At 31.8% G+C, this 16,024-nt stretch overlaps 2 protein-coding genes and 1 long non-coding RNA gene across 6 annotated transcripts; 1 reads left to right on the top strand and 2 right to left on the bottom strand.

The window, feature by feature from the left end:
* Nucleotides 1–300: 300 nt before the first annotated feature.
* Nucleotides 301–6,377, bottom strand: LOC108869771. The gene is made up of 2 exons (XR_001956163.2): nt 1,013–6,377; nt 301–694 (listed from the first exon to the last, which is right to left on the bottom strand). It is a non-coding gene; the product is annotated as an uncharacterized LOC108869771 (long non-coding RNA).
* A 1,012-nt stretch (nt 6,378–7,389) lies between these two features.
* LOC103839190 (probable serine/threonine-protein kinase At1g54610) lies at nt 7,390–10,601 on the top strand. 3 transcript variants are annotated; one of them, XM_009115682.3, is made up of 8 exons: nt 7,390–7,561; nt 7,674–8,175; nt 8,258–8,542; nt 8,620–8,937; nt 9,145–9,372; nt 9,454–9,666; nt 9,756–10,076; nt 10,172–10,411. In XM_009115682.3, the coding sequence occupies exons 2-8, from the start codon at nt 7,759–7,761 to the stop codon at nt 10,307–10,309; spliced, it is 1,920 nt and encodes a 639-aa protein (XP_009113930.1). In that variant the 5' UTR covers nt 7,390–7,561; nt 7,674–7,758; the 3' UTR covers nt 10,310–10,411. The 3 variants fall into 3 exon arrangements, with proteins under 3 accessions (XP_009113930.1, XP_033136772.1, XP_033136773.1); XM_033280881.1 differs by having other exon boundaries at nt 7,401–7,561; nt 7,663–8,175; XM_033280882.1 differs by having other exon boundaries at nt 7,440–8,175; nt 10,172–10,601.
* Nucleotides 10,602–11,409: 808 nt separating this feature from the next.
* Nucleotides 11,410–14,754, bottom strand: LOC103839191. Of its 2 annotated transcripts, XM_009115683.3 has the most exons (6): nt 14,161–14,754; nt 13,990–14,050; nt 13,827–13,902; nt 13,511–13,731; nt 13,350–13,425; nt 11,410–13,264 (listed from the first exon to the last, which is right to left on the bottom strand). In XM_009115683.3, exons 2-6 carry the CDS (start codon nt 14,005–14,007, stop codon nt 12,981–12,983), a joined length of 675 nt encoding a protein of 224 aa, XP_009113931.1. In that variant the 5' UTR covers nt 14,008–14,050; nt 14,161–14,754; the 3' UTR covers nt 11,410–12,980. The 2 variants fall into 2 exon arrangements, with proteins under 2 accessions (XP_009113931.1, XP_033136941.1); XM_033281050.1 differs by having other exon boundaries at nt 13,990–14,754.
* Nucleotides 14,755–16,024: the final 1,270 nt, after the last annotated feature.

The raw sequence follows: 16,024 nt of genomic DNA, 5'->3' as shown, positions 1-16,024 counted from the left end.
AAATTAAAAAATGAACATCCTGATAATATAGAACGAACACTTCCAATTAACATCTGAATAGATCATTTAGAAAGATGAGCAAATGAACATCCCCTAAGGCCCTAACAAAGAAACCTTAACAAAAAGACTAGCGAGTCACAAACGGAAACTGTTTTGTTCAAGATTCAACATGTTTCGCGGCGGCTTCTTGGACCAAGACAATATATGACGTCGGTTCAACTGTTTCCAGTTTGAATTCAGTCCTTCCAGTTCACAAAAATAACAGGTTTACTTATTTAAAAAAGGAAAAAAGGAACAATATATGATCAAATCTACCAATATGTATTGACATTTCACCTAAAATAAACAAAATTGTATATGATCAAATAAACATTATAAATAACTTCACGATTAGGCGTTTTAGTGTTTCAAAAAAATAATAATAATAACTTCATGATATTTTCAGACCATATTCGATAACAGATATGTGCCAAATGACCAAAATCCTTATAATTAAGATATCATTCGATTTTCATTTTGGAAACAAAAATGATAAAATACAAAGTAGACAGATTACACACAAGTTTCAAGATCTGAGATAGTAGAGATGTATTATTAACCCATTTCAAGTGTCGGATTGTTGGATCTTCGTAGAACACAAACACCACCGTCGCAGATGTAATCTCGAGATCCAGATGTGTTCTTTGTGAAGCAGCTAAAGATATTTGAGAAGAAACCCATTAGTTTTTTCATTCTACAAAACTTTCTATCACAAACAAATTTCTCTTGCATTTGTATACATGGTCTGATATATAGAAAAAAAAGGAAGGAGTCAATGATGGTGTGCAAAACAAAAACAACAACTCGTATAATTTTTAAAGACTGAAATTGAAACACGTTGCCAATATGATTCATGGACCAAAGTCCTTTATTTAAAACATGTTGGTAATGGATGTGTTAGTTGCAGAAATGTTAAACTAAGACAACATAGAGTTGTGAAAGAATGTTAAGAGTTTTTATTATATCCTCCTACCTAAGTTCTTGGAAGGAAACAATAGCTTCCTTCTACCAAGTATTTGCCTTCTTCTTCGGCTGTCGTTTGTGTTTTGGACTTGTTAAACCTGTGGACAAATGGTTGGCTTCATTTTCAACTTCAAAAGTGCACTTTATTCAAAATGAACCAAAAAATGAAGCACATCTTTTCCAATAGTTTGCTTCGTTTCTTTCTTGTAAAATGAATATTCCAAATATATTTCATGTCCACTTTATCATTAATTATTAATAACATCTTACACTTTTTCATATTTAGTAATTTTACACAAGTGTTTTGTTTTAACAATAATCTAACATAATTATTATTTAATATAAATCAAACATTATCATATTAAAATATTACATAACATAAATAAACAAACACAAAACATCATATTTTGTAAAAAAAAAAGACATCTTATATATATATATATATATTTAAATGATTACTAAGTGTTTAGAAGTAAAATGTGATATTATTTATCTTCCATTATTTTTAAACGAATTAAAGTTCTAAAAATGAATATTCTCATGTTTTTCAATATAAATATCTAATTAGATGAATAGAATTGTCAAAATTTTAAAACTGATTGGACAATATTGACATATGATTTATTTCGGTAAAATATAGAAACAAACAAAAGTTAATGACCAATTTATAATTTAGAAAGTTCAGCTTAAAAAATGAAGCAATGAACAGTATTGATTTAAATTTGAAGCCATAATGTTTCATTGTTTCGTTTTGAAGCAAGAAATGAAGCACCATAGAAGCAAAATTTGCTTCAAAATAAAATAAAAAGTAAAAAATGAAGCACGGAGATGGTCTTCTGAATTAGTTCACAGAGAAAGTTTGTCTTAGCAATATTTAGATATTCTCATGTTTTTTTTTTGTTTGATTTTTTTTTTTTAAATAAAAAAATTGACTAATAGCGAGCCGTCACGTGGCGTGGGGTCCGCTGAACAATAACGATCTGGGTTCATCCGGAAGGAAAGTGGCGAGACAGGGTCATTATTGTAGTATATTATAATCTTTTTTTTCGGGACGCGTGTGAACTCCTCTTATGATTCCCTGATGCGCATGGTCTTAGTGAATCTTATCTTCTTCTTTTTTTATAGATGCACTTTGATCTGATGCATATGCGCATGTAGAAACACATCTGGTAAATCAAGATGAAACCAACAAACAAAGTATGGAAGTATTAAAATCGGTAATAGTCAACATCTGATGTACAACAACAAGAGCATGAGCAAGCATCGTTGAAGGCATGAAACATACTGTTATCAATGGACCGTCAAACTAAAATAAATCAAGATATCATAAAATTAAATGGTTATTTTTTTAAGTTCAAGATGATAAATAATCAATTGAGTGGGCCTTATTATTGGTTTTTCGTAAATTTTTAAGGCTTCTGAGTTTCTTTCGCGTTGTTGTCTCTCTTTTTTTTTCAACGTAAAAATCAAACACACAAAATGTCAAAGTCAACCAAGAACATTTAAAAAAAAAAAACCAAGAACATTATTACAAACATAATTATACATGAATTCATAATACAAAGCATTTGTATTATAGTTCCTTAATTTTATTCTCCATTTTCTGAATATGATGGTATGAAAAAGTCACTAGTTACAAAAAAAAAAAGTCACTAGTTTGAAAAATAGTTCTTACGAAAAGGGTGTTATCTTTTTTTTTTTTTTTTAACTCAACATCAACTTTATATTCACCAAATAAGGGTACAAAGTTTTTACACCACACAAGTGTTTAAAACCTCACTTACAAACAAAGAGATTTAGTAACATCTAAGATCACTGCTTGGATCCTACACTACCAAATGCAATTCTTTGTTGTAATTTCCCCCAGTGAACACAAACTCCTTCCAAGACACAGAAGAAGCCGGTTCTTAAACCACCTAATTAGACCCCACGAGACGAGAGCTTTATGCCCCTTAGATGACAAGCACTATCCAAGGACCAAAATTGAACCATAGCATTGATCTCTATATGATAAGATTGGGGCACATGAACAACACTCCTCATCTTTCGATGCATTCCTTGAATAGATGTGTCACCACCGGTTTGAAAAACTCCGCTCCTAAGCCAAAAAACGGAACAGTTCCGTACTGACAGGCTGGTCGTATAAATAAGACCTTGAAGCGCTAGGATGGAATTGAGTTGTCGGGTTCTGAACCGCAGTCAGGACCAGTAAAGCTTCAGAACTATTAGCCTCCATATAATGTGATTTCAGCACATGGACTAACAGTAACTCACCTAAGGGCGCAGACCGACCGCAAATCCATCCCTTCAGTCACACCATCCCGACCTTAAGCCTAAAGCCGAACGTGACTGTCCGGAATGAAAAGCGGGCCTTGACATCAACTAAACGGAACGAGGACTCCACATCGCAGCTTGAAAGAGAGTAGAGATCGAAAATTGGACCAGTCACAAGCTGAACCATCGCCATTGGAGCACTTCTCCACCGCGCGTCTCCGGCAAGGACCTCTTCTCCGGAGGATAAGTCCATCGTTGAGATCCAATCCGCGCGTCAATCTCAGAGATCGGAACCTCTTTCGCTGCCAGTCGTATTCTTCCTTCTACAGTCACACCGCCGCCGGGGAAAGGTAGATCCATGGTGGAAGAACTGTCACGCCTCGTCACGCGCCGACATCAAACAGCTTTAACGGGAGATCTCCAAAAGGGAAAACTGGATCTGGTTAAAGCTGAAACCCTAAACGCCGACTCTCGTCTCTGCCGTGTCGCCTAAGGTCTCACCGCCCCTCCATTAAAAGTCCGAAGTCGTCTCCATCCGTCGCTAAGCGAGTTTCTGGAGTGACCACGACAGCACAGAGCGACAAGAATCTTGACCCAGGAGAGATGGAAAGGACGAAAGCAAAAGAAAAAATGAGGAAAGGGAAAAGGCGTGACGCCTCCGGTGCCGCTTGCACGGCCACCGGAGCTTAGAGGTGTTTCACGAGCGGCGTCTACACGAGAGAGAATGAGAGCTTTTTTCTCTCTGCCCGAAAGTTTCAACTTGATCTGAAAAGGATGTTATCTAGTTTGTCTAAGTTTGTATTTTTCATTTTTCTTGCAGTTTGAGTATTTCCATTCTTTTTTTTCTAAGAAGTACATTTCTATATTCGTAACATATTCCTCACGTGATCTCCACCAGGTTTAAATCTGCTGAATAGTAGCGGCACCAATATCCGACTATTCGTCACAAATTGTGCTATATAAACATTGCATCTTAGATTAAAAAGTCATGAAAAGTGTCTTATATTTTTCAATATCTAATGAAAAAATAATCGTTCTGGATATCGTTCGTCTCTGTTTAGTAGAAAACCTCCTTTTCCGACTAAAATTTCATTACATATCATTGTCACCTTTTTACAAAATGTTGAAGAAAATATAGACATCAATAAAACAAGCTTCATTGGGATCAAAACCATGGTATAAATGCCATTCGTTTCGTAGCCAAGGATGAACAGTCAGATCTCCAACAAGCATTCTCGTGTAAAAAGGACGACCACTCTTAAAATAAGAGGTAGAGAGTATGGTATTCGATCGCTCATAAATATATTTTAAATAAAATAATTCAAATTTAGTATTTAATAATATTATTGTTAGTTACAGTTACTAAGTTTTATAAATAAATAAAAACATTACTCAAAAATATTTATACGTAAATATAATCATAATTATTTAAATATGACTGTAAGTATTACAAAAATGAATAAATATCAATTTTCAGTTAAATATTTATAAAAATATAACAATAAGTACTAAAATATGATATATAAAATATTAATCATACATTTGTTAAACATATATAATTGTAAAAACTAAAACAAAAAAATTATAAAGTGTTTTGAGGAAACTAATAATGCACCTCATAGTTCAAAAAAAAAAAATAAAAAAAAAATAATGCACCTCTAAAATTTGAAAGGATAAAATCTACTAAAAGTAAAAAATTCATTAAAGATAACAATTTGTTGAAAACACTCTTAAGCGCTTTATCGGTATTGGTTTAAACTTTAAAGTAGGGTCAGTGCATCTGCCCCATAACCAACTCTAAATATGATATTTATGGATCTTATTTTTACTAACATATATAATATCTAGTTTCAGTTGAGAAAGTGTTATAAAACTGTGTAAATATACACTATTTTAATTTTTTTAAAAGAAATTTAAAAAAAAAACATTAGTTTGTTTGTTCAAAAAAATTAAATTTTGATTGTATTTTTAAATAATAATTGAAAGTAATAATTATAGGGCCTTTATTAAATCCTCATAAGTAGTATCTATATAAAATATAGAGATTAATCAATTATTGAAATTACTTTTCAATTTCTCTTCAACTAGATATGGACATTCGGGGTTTCAATCGGGTTTCAGTTTTGTCCAATCAAGTCTTGGTTTTTTAGGTTTATCAAAATCAGCGCTACTCGGATTATATGAAAGTTCGGTTTGGACCGGTTCGGGGTTTATAAGGTTTGGGTCGGGGTTAGTAAATCTTCAAAAGAACCGGTACAATCCGATGTACTTTGGCGTTTGAGTTCCAATCGGTTATTCGGTTTAAAAGTACTTGATTTATACCTACTTGGTAACCAAAACATAATTAAGATCGGTTATTCGGTTTTAAAATACTTGATTTGTACATATTTTGTAGCCAAAACATAAGTAAAATCCATTAAAAATAAGAAAAAAACATTAAACTTGTTCATTCAAAATCAAACAAAATGTAAACATAGTTATTGATAGAAAAAATCAAATAAATGAAAGCATAAAACAAAAAAAAATTCTCATAAAATAAAAAATATTATTCAAAGAAAACATAACCAAAATCTAAAAATCTCAAGCCTCAATCGCCACTTTCAATCATCAACCTTCATGTAATATATAATTATTTTAAGTGTTCAATAATATCTTAGTGTATTTTAGATACATAATAGAAATTAAAATCATGTTTTTTTTTTTGCTAAAAGGTAAATATCATATAAATGAAAAAAAATTTACAAGAAATGTAGATCTAAGTTTTGTTACACCTTGGCAAAAAAGTAAAAAAAATAAGGATGTAACAAAGTTGAATATGAGATAAACGTAGTTCATTGCATCCATTTGACTATAAGCTTGAGGAAGTGCTTTCTTTCCCTCCTTGCTGTAATTGTGTTGCGCATCTCCTTATCAACGATCCTGAATATGGTGGTAGGTGGTAGAACAGTGTGGTTGTGCAGTACATTGTTTCGTTGCTTCCAAAGATGGTAAATGATACATTGGGCAGCTAGCTTTCGCAGGAGAGAGGGCGCTGCAAATGAGGTACCTCTAATCCAAGATAGGAGCTCAGCCCAAGTTCTGAACAGAGAGTTTGGTGGGTTTAACCTGCCGATAGAGAGTCGCCACACCTCCATGCTATAAGCACAAGAGAGAAGGAGGTGATCCCTGGTTTCTTCCAAAGCAGAACAGAGACAACAAGCTGTATTTATTTGAAGGCCCCAACCTGCTATTCTTGCTCTGGTTGGCAATCTGTTCAAGTTTGCTATCCACATATTAAAGTTGTTCCTTGGTATTGCTCCTTTAAACCAGATGGTCTCCGCCACCAGTTGGACAGGAGCTGAGAGGCGTATATCTTACCAAATATTTTGGGCACTGAAATTAAGATCATGTTTGGTACAATTTTTTTTAGAATTTTAAATTTCTCAGGTTCTATCGGATATCCATTTAAGTTTGGGCTCGGTTCGGATAATATCCATAACCCGAAATATCATAAAACAAGATTCATTCGGTATTTATGTCGGGTTCGGATCAGTTCAGCTTCATTTTTTCTTGGATCAGGTTCGGTTCAAATTTTTGGGTTTATTTACCCAACCCTACCGTCAAACTATATTTGAATCCTGTTTGATATTTATAAATAATTTCTTTCTTTCAGTAATTCAACTCCTATAATCAACGGTGATTTGATCGAAATACATTTTTTTCTCTGGCAAAATTTATCTTTTAGTTACATATCTACAAAATATTACTCTTATTTTCATTATACATAGTCTTTATGCATTCTTGTAATCACAATTATTTTGTTCACATCTTTAAATCCATAAATTGAGTATAACATAAAATACTTTTTCAAATTCTAAAAATTGATTTTGCAAAACATGGTTATATTCATATTTTCATTTAATAAAATGAGTAAAATATAGAAACCAATTAAACTAAGGAAAAAAGAAAGTCAACAAAACAAATATGGCAACATATAACTCATGTCCATAAAAGAAAAAAATGCAATTTATAATTTTAGACAAAATAAGTGAGAGAGAGAGAAAAGTCTCTCATCAGTTGACGTAGGGTGCCTGTGTTAACTGTATGATTAAACACGTATATAGATATATATTATACACATCTCTCTGTCTCTGTGTCAATGCAGTGTTTCATCGGTCAAATGACACCAATCTGAAACCAAGAAAAAATCCAATCCTTCCTCTCTTTTTCCTCCCTACACCTCCTCTCTATTTCATATAAAGTCTTTAAAACATCGATCATCATCATCATCTGAATCCTCTCCAAGGTCCAACTTTGAATTCCACTCCCTGGGTTTTGATTTTTCTTGATAAATCTCGTATTTTTCTTCCAACTTTTACATAAGATTCTTGTTTCTTTGCTCTGTTATTATTCTACAGTGTGTTGTGGGTTCTGAGTTGATGGTGAAACTGGGTCTCGCCAGGGTATTAAAGTCGTGTTCTGTAGTGAAGAGTTGATCCTCTCATGGGTTGCATCATCTCCAAGAAGAAGTCTCTGAAGAGACAGCATCATCACCATCATCAACATCAACAAAGGAAGGAATCATCAGAGAAGCGTTCTTCAAGGATCAATTCCTCGAGGATAGATGATTCTAGCCAAAGCAAAGAGGAGCAAGAAGATAGGTCGAGTTGCAGAGACGACGCCAAAGTTGAGTTCAGTTCGAGTAGATTTTCTGAGAAGCATCCGGAGATTTCAGAGATTGGTGATACGGATGAAGACGAAGACGAAGATACTACTACTCCACATGAGGAACTAAAGAGAGAACCTAGCGTTGCAGAACAAGTGGCTGCAGGATGGCCTGCTTGGCTTGTCTCCGTGGCTGGTGAAGCACTTGTTGATTGGACTCCACGGCGCGCTAGTACATTTGAGAAACTCGAGAAAGTAATAAGCATGTTCTGTTTTTTTTTTCTTTTGTTTTTCGAATATCTGGGGGTTCAAATGATAATCTGTTTTTATTTTGCAGATTGGTCAAGGCACTTATAGCAGTGTATACAAGGCACGTGATCTTATTAATAACAAGATTGTTGCGCTTAAAAGAGTCCGGTTCGATCTTAGCGATTTAGAGAGTGTTAAGTTTATGGCTAGAGAGATTATTGTTATGAGAAGGCTTGATCATCCTAATGTACTTAAGTTAGAAGGCTTGATCACCGCCTCTGTCTCGTCTTCTCTCTACTTGGTTTTCGAGTACATGGATCATGATCTGGTCGGACTTGCTTCCATACCCGGTATCAAGTTCTCTGAGCCTCAGGTACGTAACTAAACTATTAAGTTGCTTCTCTGTACTTTATATCAAACTCAACTTCTTGTTGTTGTTGTTCTTCTTAGGTTAAATGTTACATGAAACAACTTCTAAGCGGGCTTCATCATTGTCACAGTCGCGGTGTCCTGCACCGCGATATAAAGGGATCGAATCTACTGATCGATAGTAATGGAGTCTTGAAGATAGCAGATTTCGGTTTAGCTACGTTTTTCGACCCAGAGAACCGGATTCCTTTGACTAGCCGTGTTGTGACTCTTTGGTATAGACCACCAGAGCTTCTTCTTGGAGCTTGTCATTACGGTGTTGGTGTTGATTTGTGGAGCACAGGATGTATCCTAGGCGAACTGTACTCCGGGAAACCGATCCTGCCGGGGAAAACAGAGGTACATACACTCTTAAATCCATCTAGTACACCAGATGTTGTTAGTTCAACGGGAAGGTTTCCGGTTCGAGTGACCGATGGAACGAAACTAATATTACATGTTGTGGTTTCGGGGCCTGAGGCAGATTCTGCCCCGAACCTACTGGTATTCAAAAAAAAAAAATCCATATCTTCCAGTAAGCTGACTTATGATATAATGTTTTCTAAGGTGGAGCAACTGCATAAAATATTCAAGCTGTGTGGTTCACCAACAGAAGATTACTGGAGGAAACTGAAGCTACCACCTTCAACTGCATTTAGACCTGCCCTTCCTTATGGACGACGTGTAGCAGAGATGTTCAAGAATTTGCCTACTAATGTTCTTTCGCTTTTGGAGGCTTTACTCTCCATAGATCCTGATCGGAGAGGGTCTGCAGCTAGAGCTCTTGAGAGTGAGGTGCTTGGTTTAACCTTTATGTTTTGTTGTTATTCTTAGTTAAATACTGTGATTTGGTAACACATAGTTATTGATGAGCAGTACTTTAGAACAGAGCCGTTAGCTTGCCATCCATCTTCCTTACCAAAATATCCACCAAGCAAAGAGATTGATGCTAAACTCCGCGATGATGCAAAGAGGCAACAACGACCCGCACAGGAGAAGCATGAAAGACAAGACTCTCAGAGACGATCACACGAGAGAAAACTTATCCCACCAGTGAAAGCTAATCCATCTCTCACAGCAGCTATGGAGGTAACTTGATCTGCTATGTTTTGGTTTTACTACCTCTCATCCATTAGAATCTTAACTAAACAAAAAAAAAAACTTGTTGGCTGATACAGAATCCTTATCTAAGAACGTGTGTGATGGGTAATTCAACAAGACAAATGCATATTACAAAGGAGATGACCAGCAACAATACAACGAATGAGAGAGTCTCATACTCGGGTCCCATGATGAAAAACCGGAATCATAGTCGGTTAAGGGACAATGCAGCCCCTAGGATACCTTGTTCATACAGAGCAGGACAAAGCATGGTAGACACAGTTGGCTCGAATAAACTCATCATGGATCAGCAAAGGGAGAATTTGAGAACATTCAACAGAGCTGACACTATGGATAATAGTAAGAGGCAAATGAAAATCCCAAATGACCCGTCTTGGGTAAGCGAATCTTTTTCCTTTACTTTTGCAGATAAGAATCTCTCTTTTACTTTACATTTTGGTTTATATCTCTCTGTGTGTTTTTTTATGTGTAGTATGATTCTGAGGAAAACAAAATGTACATGTCGGGTCCATTGCTGGCTCAGCCAAGTAAAGTTGATCAGATGCTGGAAGAACATGACAGGCAGCTCCAGGAATTCACCAGACAGAAGGCGAAACAATCCAGAAACTGAATCATGTGTCTGAAATTATTTGGTTAATTTGGCGGGAAGGGACTAAAACAGAACCAGTTTGAGTCTTGTTTGTATGAAAGAAGAGTCTGATGATAAGCTTTTATCTGGTTCCTAGATTTTGAAAAATAATAATATTATAATAGAGATTTGAGATTGTTGGCTTTATGAAAAAAGCTCAGCTCTGTGATTACATAGATGTGTATAACATTTATACAGACTCATCATAAAGTTTGATCTTGTCTAGATATGTGTGTACATTTCTTCATATATTATAGAAATGTGTTTATACATACACAGGTTAAACATTTCTGTTGTTGTATTTCTTAACAGTTAAACTTTCATTCAGGTTCTTTGGGTTTTAAGGATTACTTTCACTTATCATCTGATAAAGATTGAAGTAATACAATAAGATTAGTTAAAGATTTGAAAGATGATCATTTAGGGAATTGGGATAACAAATTGTTTCTCATACACAGAACTGTGTCAGAAGGTGCCCCAAGACAATTTCCTGATTATCACATATTACTCCAAGATCTGATCTTTCACAAATTTGATACTAAAGTTTCTTTGAAATCTGACCAATTCTCAAAAACAGAAGTATGATAAGAAGCAATTATCCCCTAGACTATATTTGCAAAGTGATTTTGCCACATTTCCTTTCTACAATCAATTTCACAAAACAAATATGACATGGCTACTGAAATTGATGACATGTCTTATAGCTTAATATGATATGGACAATTGCATTTAGTGTTAATTTATATTTTTGGTAAATTTTTTAAAATATGGTAATAACTCATATATTACATTTAATGTCAATTTATTTTTTTGAATTTGTTTTTAGAATATGGGAATAACTCATAAATCATCATTAAAATAAATATATTCAAATATGGCATTATAAATTTCGAAATATAATTTAATTATATAATTTTAATTATACAATTTTATTACTAAAATTTTCAAAAATGTATACAGTTTTTTTAGAAAATTATAAACATTTAATCATAAAATCATTATTTTCTTATATATCTACAAATTTTATAAATATTGTTTTATTTTATTTTTTGGTAATTATGCAACTTTTACAAATTTATTTAATATATTTAATTAAAATAAATAGATAGAAAAATCTATCTAAGATTATAATTTCAAATATATACATGCATATTCTTAAATATAATTTTTATGTTTAATTAAATCAAATTTATATTAAAATATTGATACGAAAAAGAAAATTTACAATATTAATAAATTTTATTTTAAAATATAATTTATATTTATTTGTTAAAAAATATTTTAAATTTTTTTACTGCACACGGTGCAGAAAGACACCTAGTTTACTATTGTATGCGGAACTAGGAATCCTAATTTGGCTAGGGAGTGTATGATTACATTTTGAAAATATAAACCACTATCCAACATAACAGAAATTTATGATGTGTGACCTATAAATTAATGAATTTTATCGGTTTCAAATTGGACCAATTCAAAACACCACACAAATAGATAAGATAATATATTTTGTAAAGCTTATATAACTATATATTCTGATGAAAATCATAAATTAGTAAATATAGTTTAATTAAATACAAAAAATGTTATATTACTTTTTTTTATAATTACAATGGAGTCTATATCTATTTTTAACCCTTCAAAATGTGTTAATAATATTTAGTTAGGTTATATCTAAAAATATTTTTATTTTATGATACATATCTCATATACACTAATTAATAAAAACAACATTATAAAGTAAAATGTATAAAATTTAATTGATATATAAAACGTGAAATCAATTATTATTTTGATTTAACAAAAAATATTAAAAATATATAAACCTAACAAGAAACCAAAGTACATTAAGAATGTTTTTAATTAGGAAAATATTATAATTTTAGTATTTATTAATTTTATAGTGCTTTTACTGTATGTTTACAATTCACCTAGAAAAAAATTATGAGATTTTAAAAGTTTTTCTTACACGTAACAGCTAAGAATGCAACCATCACACTTTATTTCGTGGATACTCTACAACCAATTTTGTGTATAATTGTTTTAGGATCTTGATTCATTTTGTTAAAACAAACTTAGTAGAAAGTTTTGATGTGATTTGATGATACTTTATAGCTATAAATGGTGAACAAAGAACGAAATAGAATATTGTTTTTTAATATTTTTAATTTTTTTATAATTCATAAAAAATAGTTTTTTCTTTTCATTCTTTTTCATTTTTTTTTGTTTTTAGCACTTATAATTCAATGAAAAATCCAAAATATTCTGATAATTCTGAACCAAACAGGCCAGCAAAAAGCACAAAAAATACCAGCACACATCTTTAAAATAACCCCATACAATGTGGGTAAAATGTAACTTCAGAGAGAATGAAATAAACAAAGCAAGAATGCTTTTCGATCTATCTCACGGATGCTCATGGCAAGCGACATGAGATTTTTAGTAAGAGAAATAATCCATTCAATCCAAACCCATGGTTTCATTTTTGGTTGGTTGTTATCAAGCCGCTCTCCTCTAGGTAGTAAAACACGCAGAAAGACTTTACTTGGAATTGAATCTATGGAAGAAAACGCAAAAATAGTAAATGTCTGTTGTTATCAGACTCTTAAATAAACAACTGGAACTTAAGAATACTATGTTCTAATGACGACATGATTCATGGACAACAAAAAACTTTAAAACCACGATGTTTCTTGTTTTTGGCTTGGTGTTTCGTAACAACAATCTCAGGAGGAGGAGGCTCTGTGTCTTTCTTGGGTTGTGTCTCGGTTCCATCTGATATTTGAGCCTCAACTTTCTTGGGAGGTGGCTTCAAATTACCATAGTCCATTCCCAAAATTTGAATGCCCGTCTTCGTTAACATCTTCAAGAGCAAACCTTCTTCAATGTTCCCACACATATATACCATCTGACTTGGTGCATCTATGGTAAACGATACACCTGACATCGAACTCACAAATAAATAACAAACACCAAACCAAACCAAACCTTATATATCTATAAATATTAGAGAAAACTTGCAAACCTTGGATGGTCTTTAAAGCTCCTATGATTTTCTTGTACCAACTTCCTTCTAACATGTCTATCTCAAATCTAAATCTCTGCAAAAGAAAAAACAGTTTTAAAAACTAAAACAATTGAAAAGCGTTGGAAGCAGTGAAGTTATGAGATCAATATATATATAACCAGAAAATGATTATTAGGTTTCCGGATGCCTTGTGGATTCTCTTCATGTCCATAATCAATCCTGTAGAGCATAGCGTAATTTTTCGCTTTAAATAACTTTTTAATGAAGACCACAGGATCAACTTCGCCACGTAAAAACATCAACTTCTTAGTGAACATCATAGGATTAGCTCCTTCCCCATGTGTCCACCAGTCGGGTGCATCAATGGAGAACGCTAAACCTAGAATTAACGACACAATTATAGTTATAAAGACTTATCTACCTCTTGAGTAATCATTTAACAAGAAGATTAATCAAGACTCAAAGCTTCTGTACCTTCAATGCCCACAAATATTTTATGTAATGTCTTTTGCCAACCTTTGAGTTCAGTTTCCACAAGCAAAACACATGCCTATTCATAAACATTACACATGAACTGTTAGACAGTGCCTTGAGAAACAAGTAGAAAGAAAAGAAAAAGAATCAGAGAAATTCATACTAGTTGAGGAGCCGCCATCGTTTTTTTGGGTTCCTAGCTAGAGCTGCTTTCTTTGTTTACCCTAACATACACAAATTAAATAAAATTAGGAAAATTTGCCTTAAATACTGAATTATTCTTAATGTTTAGATAAAATTAATTAAGGACGCCACGTGTGGAGTAGAAGTTTACCTTTCTCCTTCAAAACTCTCTCTATCTCTCTCTCGCCGACGAGGGAGGAAGAACGACCAATCGAGACGTTGTTGACCCCTTAAACCCAAATCCACCAGCTTTGATTTACTAAACGTGGATGGCAAGTACACCGATAAACACCACCAGCAAACTCCAACGAGACGGAGAAGAACATATGGCACCAAACTTAGGAAAAAGAAATTGAGCCAACTACCAACAACAAAGCCTAAAAGTTGATGATAGGTTACAGAGGAACTAAAGCCGGTGCACAAGACAAGACCATAAGATTCCGTTGCAAAGGAACTAAGCTACCCAACAGCTAACTATAAAGACCAACAAAAACTGTAGCTTTACTGTTAGGAGTGAACATAATCAACCCCTTTGATACTTTCACTACAAGAAAACAGCGACATACTGAGGGAAAAAATCGTCGGTATGTCGTCGGAATAACGCTATTCCGACGACATACCGACGAAAAAAGTCCTCGGAAATAACTCCTCGGAAATTCATTTTTCCTCGGAAATCCCTCGGAAATTTCCGACGGAATTCCGAGGAAATGAATTTCCGAGGAAATTCCGAGGACCACAAGTTCGTCGGAAAGTCCTCGGAATATTCCGAGGAAGATGTCGTCGGAATATCCCGAGGGATACACTTCCTCGGAATATTTCCAAAATTAAAAAAAAAATATAAATTTATTTTTTTAAATTGAAATTCGAAAATATAAAATTAAAATTGAAATAGAAAACATATTTAAAATACAAAAAATAATAAAATAGCTTTTATAAATAAAAAAAATGTTTTTTAAATTCAAAATTAGTTATAATAAATATAAATATTTTTATAAATATGAAATCATCTTTTTATAAATACAAAATAGTTTTTATAAATACAAAAAATAATAAAATAGTGTTTATAAATCAAAAAAATGTTTTATAAATACAAAATTAGTTTTAATAAATATAAATATTTTTATAAATATGAAATCATCTTTTTATAAATACAAAATAGTTTTTATAAATACAAAAAATAATAAAATAGTGTTTATAAATAAAAAAAATGTTTTATAAATACAAAATTAGTTTTAATAAATATAAATATTTTTATAGATATGAAATCATCTTTTTATAAAAATAAAATAGTTTTTATAAATACAAAAATAATAAAATAGTGTTTATAAATCAACAAATGTTTTATAAATACAAAATTAGTTTTATAAATATAAATATTTTTATAGATATGAAATCATCTTTTTATAAATACAAAATAGCTTTTATAAATACAAAAAATAATAAAATAGTGTTTATAAATCAAAAAAATGTTTTATAAATACAAAATTAGTTTTAAAATATGAAATCATCTTTTATAAATCCAAAAATCGAATTTATATACAAAAAACATTTTTTATATTTAAAAATAGTTTTTATAAATACAAAAACTAATAAAATAGTGTTTATAAATCAAAAAATTGTTTTATAAATACAAAATTAGTTTTAATAAATATAAATATTTTTATAAATATGAATCATCTTTTATAAATCCAAAAATCGAATTTATGTACAAAAAACGTTTTGTATATTTAAAAATAGTTTTTATAAATACAAAAAATAATAAAATAGTGTTTATAAATCAAAAAAATGTTCTATAAATACAAAATACAAAAAAATGCTTTATAAATACAAAATTAGTTTTATAAAAATAAATAATTATAGATATGAAATCATATTTTTATAAATACAAAATAGTTTTTATAAATACAAAAACTAATAAAATAGTGTTTATAAATCAAAAAAATGTTTTATAAATACAAAATTAGTTTTAATAAATATAAATATTTTTATAAATATGAAATCATCTTTTATAAATC

The sequence above is a fragment of the Brassica rapa genome, chromosome A09 (assembly GCF_000309985.2).
Source record: "Brassica rapa cultivar Chiifu-401-42 chromosome A09, CAAS_Brap_v3.01, whole genome shotgun sequence".
NCBI classification, from domain to species: domain Eukaryota; kingdom Viridiplantae; phylum Streptophyta; class Magnoliopsida; order Brassicales; family Brassicaceae; genus Brassica; species Brassica rapa.
This window is presented reverse-complemented; position numbering and strand designations above follow the sequence as displayed.

What these genes read in the sequence shown, in the direction of transcription:
- LOC103839190 (XM_033280882.1), top strand. Translation starts at nt 7,759, where the DNA reads ATGGGTTGCATCATCTCCAAGAAGAAGTCTCTGAAGAGACAGCATCAT. An exon ending in TCAAGTTCTCTGAGCCTCAG is followed by an intron (nt 8,543 to 8,619) that starts GTACGTAACTAA and finishes TGTTCTTCTTAG; the next exon opens with GTTAAATGTTACATGAAACA. An exon ending in TCCTGCCGGGGAAAACAGAG is followed by an intron (nt 8,938 to 9,144) that starts GTACATACACTC and finishes ATGTTTTCTAAG; the next exon opens with GTGGAGCAACTGCATAAAAT.
- LOC103839191 (XM_033281050.1), bottom strand. An exon ending in AATATTTGTGGGCATTGAAG is followed by an intron (nt 13,732 to 13,826) that starts GTACAGAAGCTT and finishes CGTTAATTCTAG; the next exon opens with GTTTAGCGTTCTCCATTGAT. An exon ending in AGCTTTAAAGACCATCCAAG is followed by an intron (nt 13,265 to 13,349) that starts GTTTGCAAGTTT and finishes GTTCGATGTCAG; the next exon opens with GTGTATCGTTTACCATAGAT.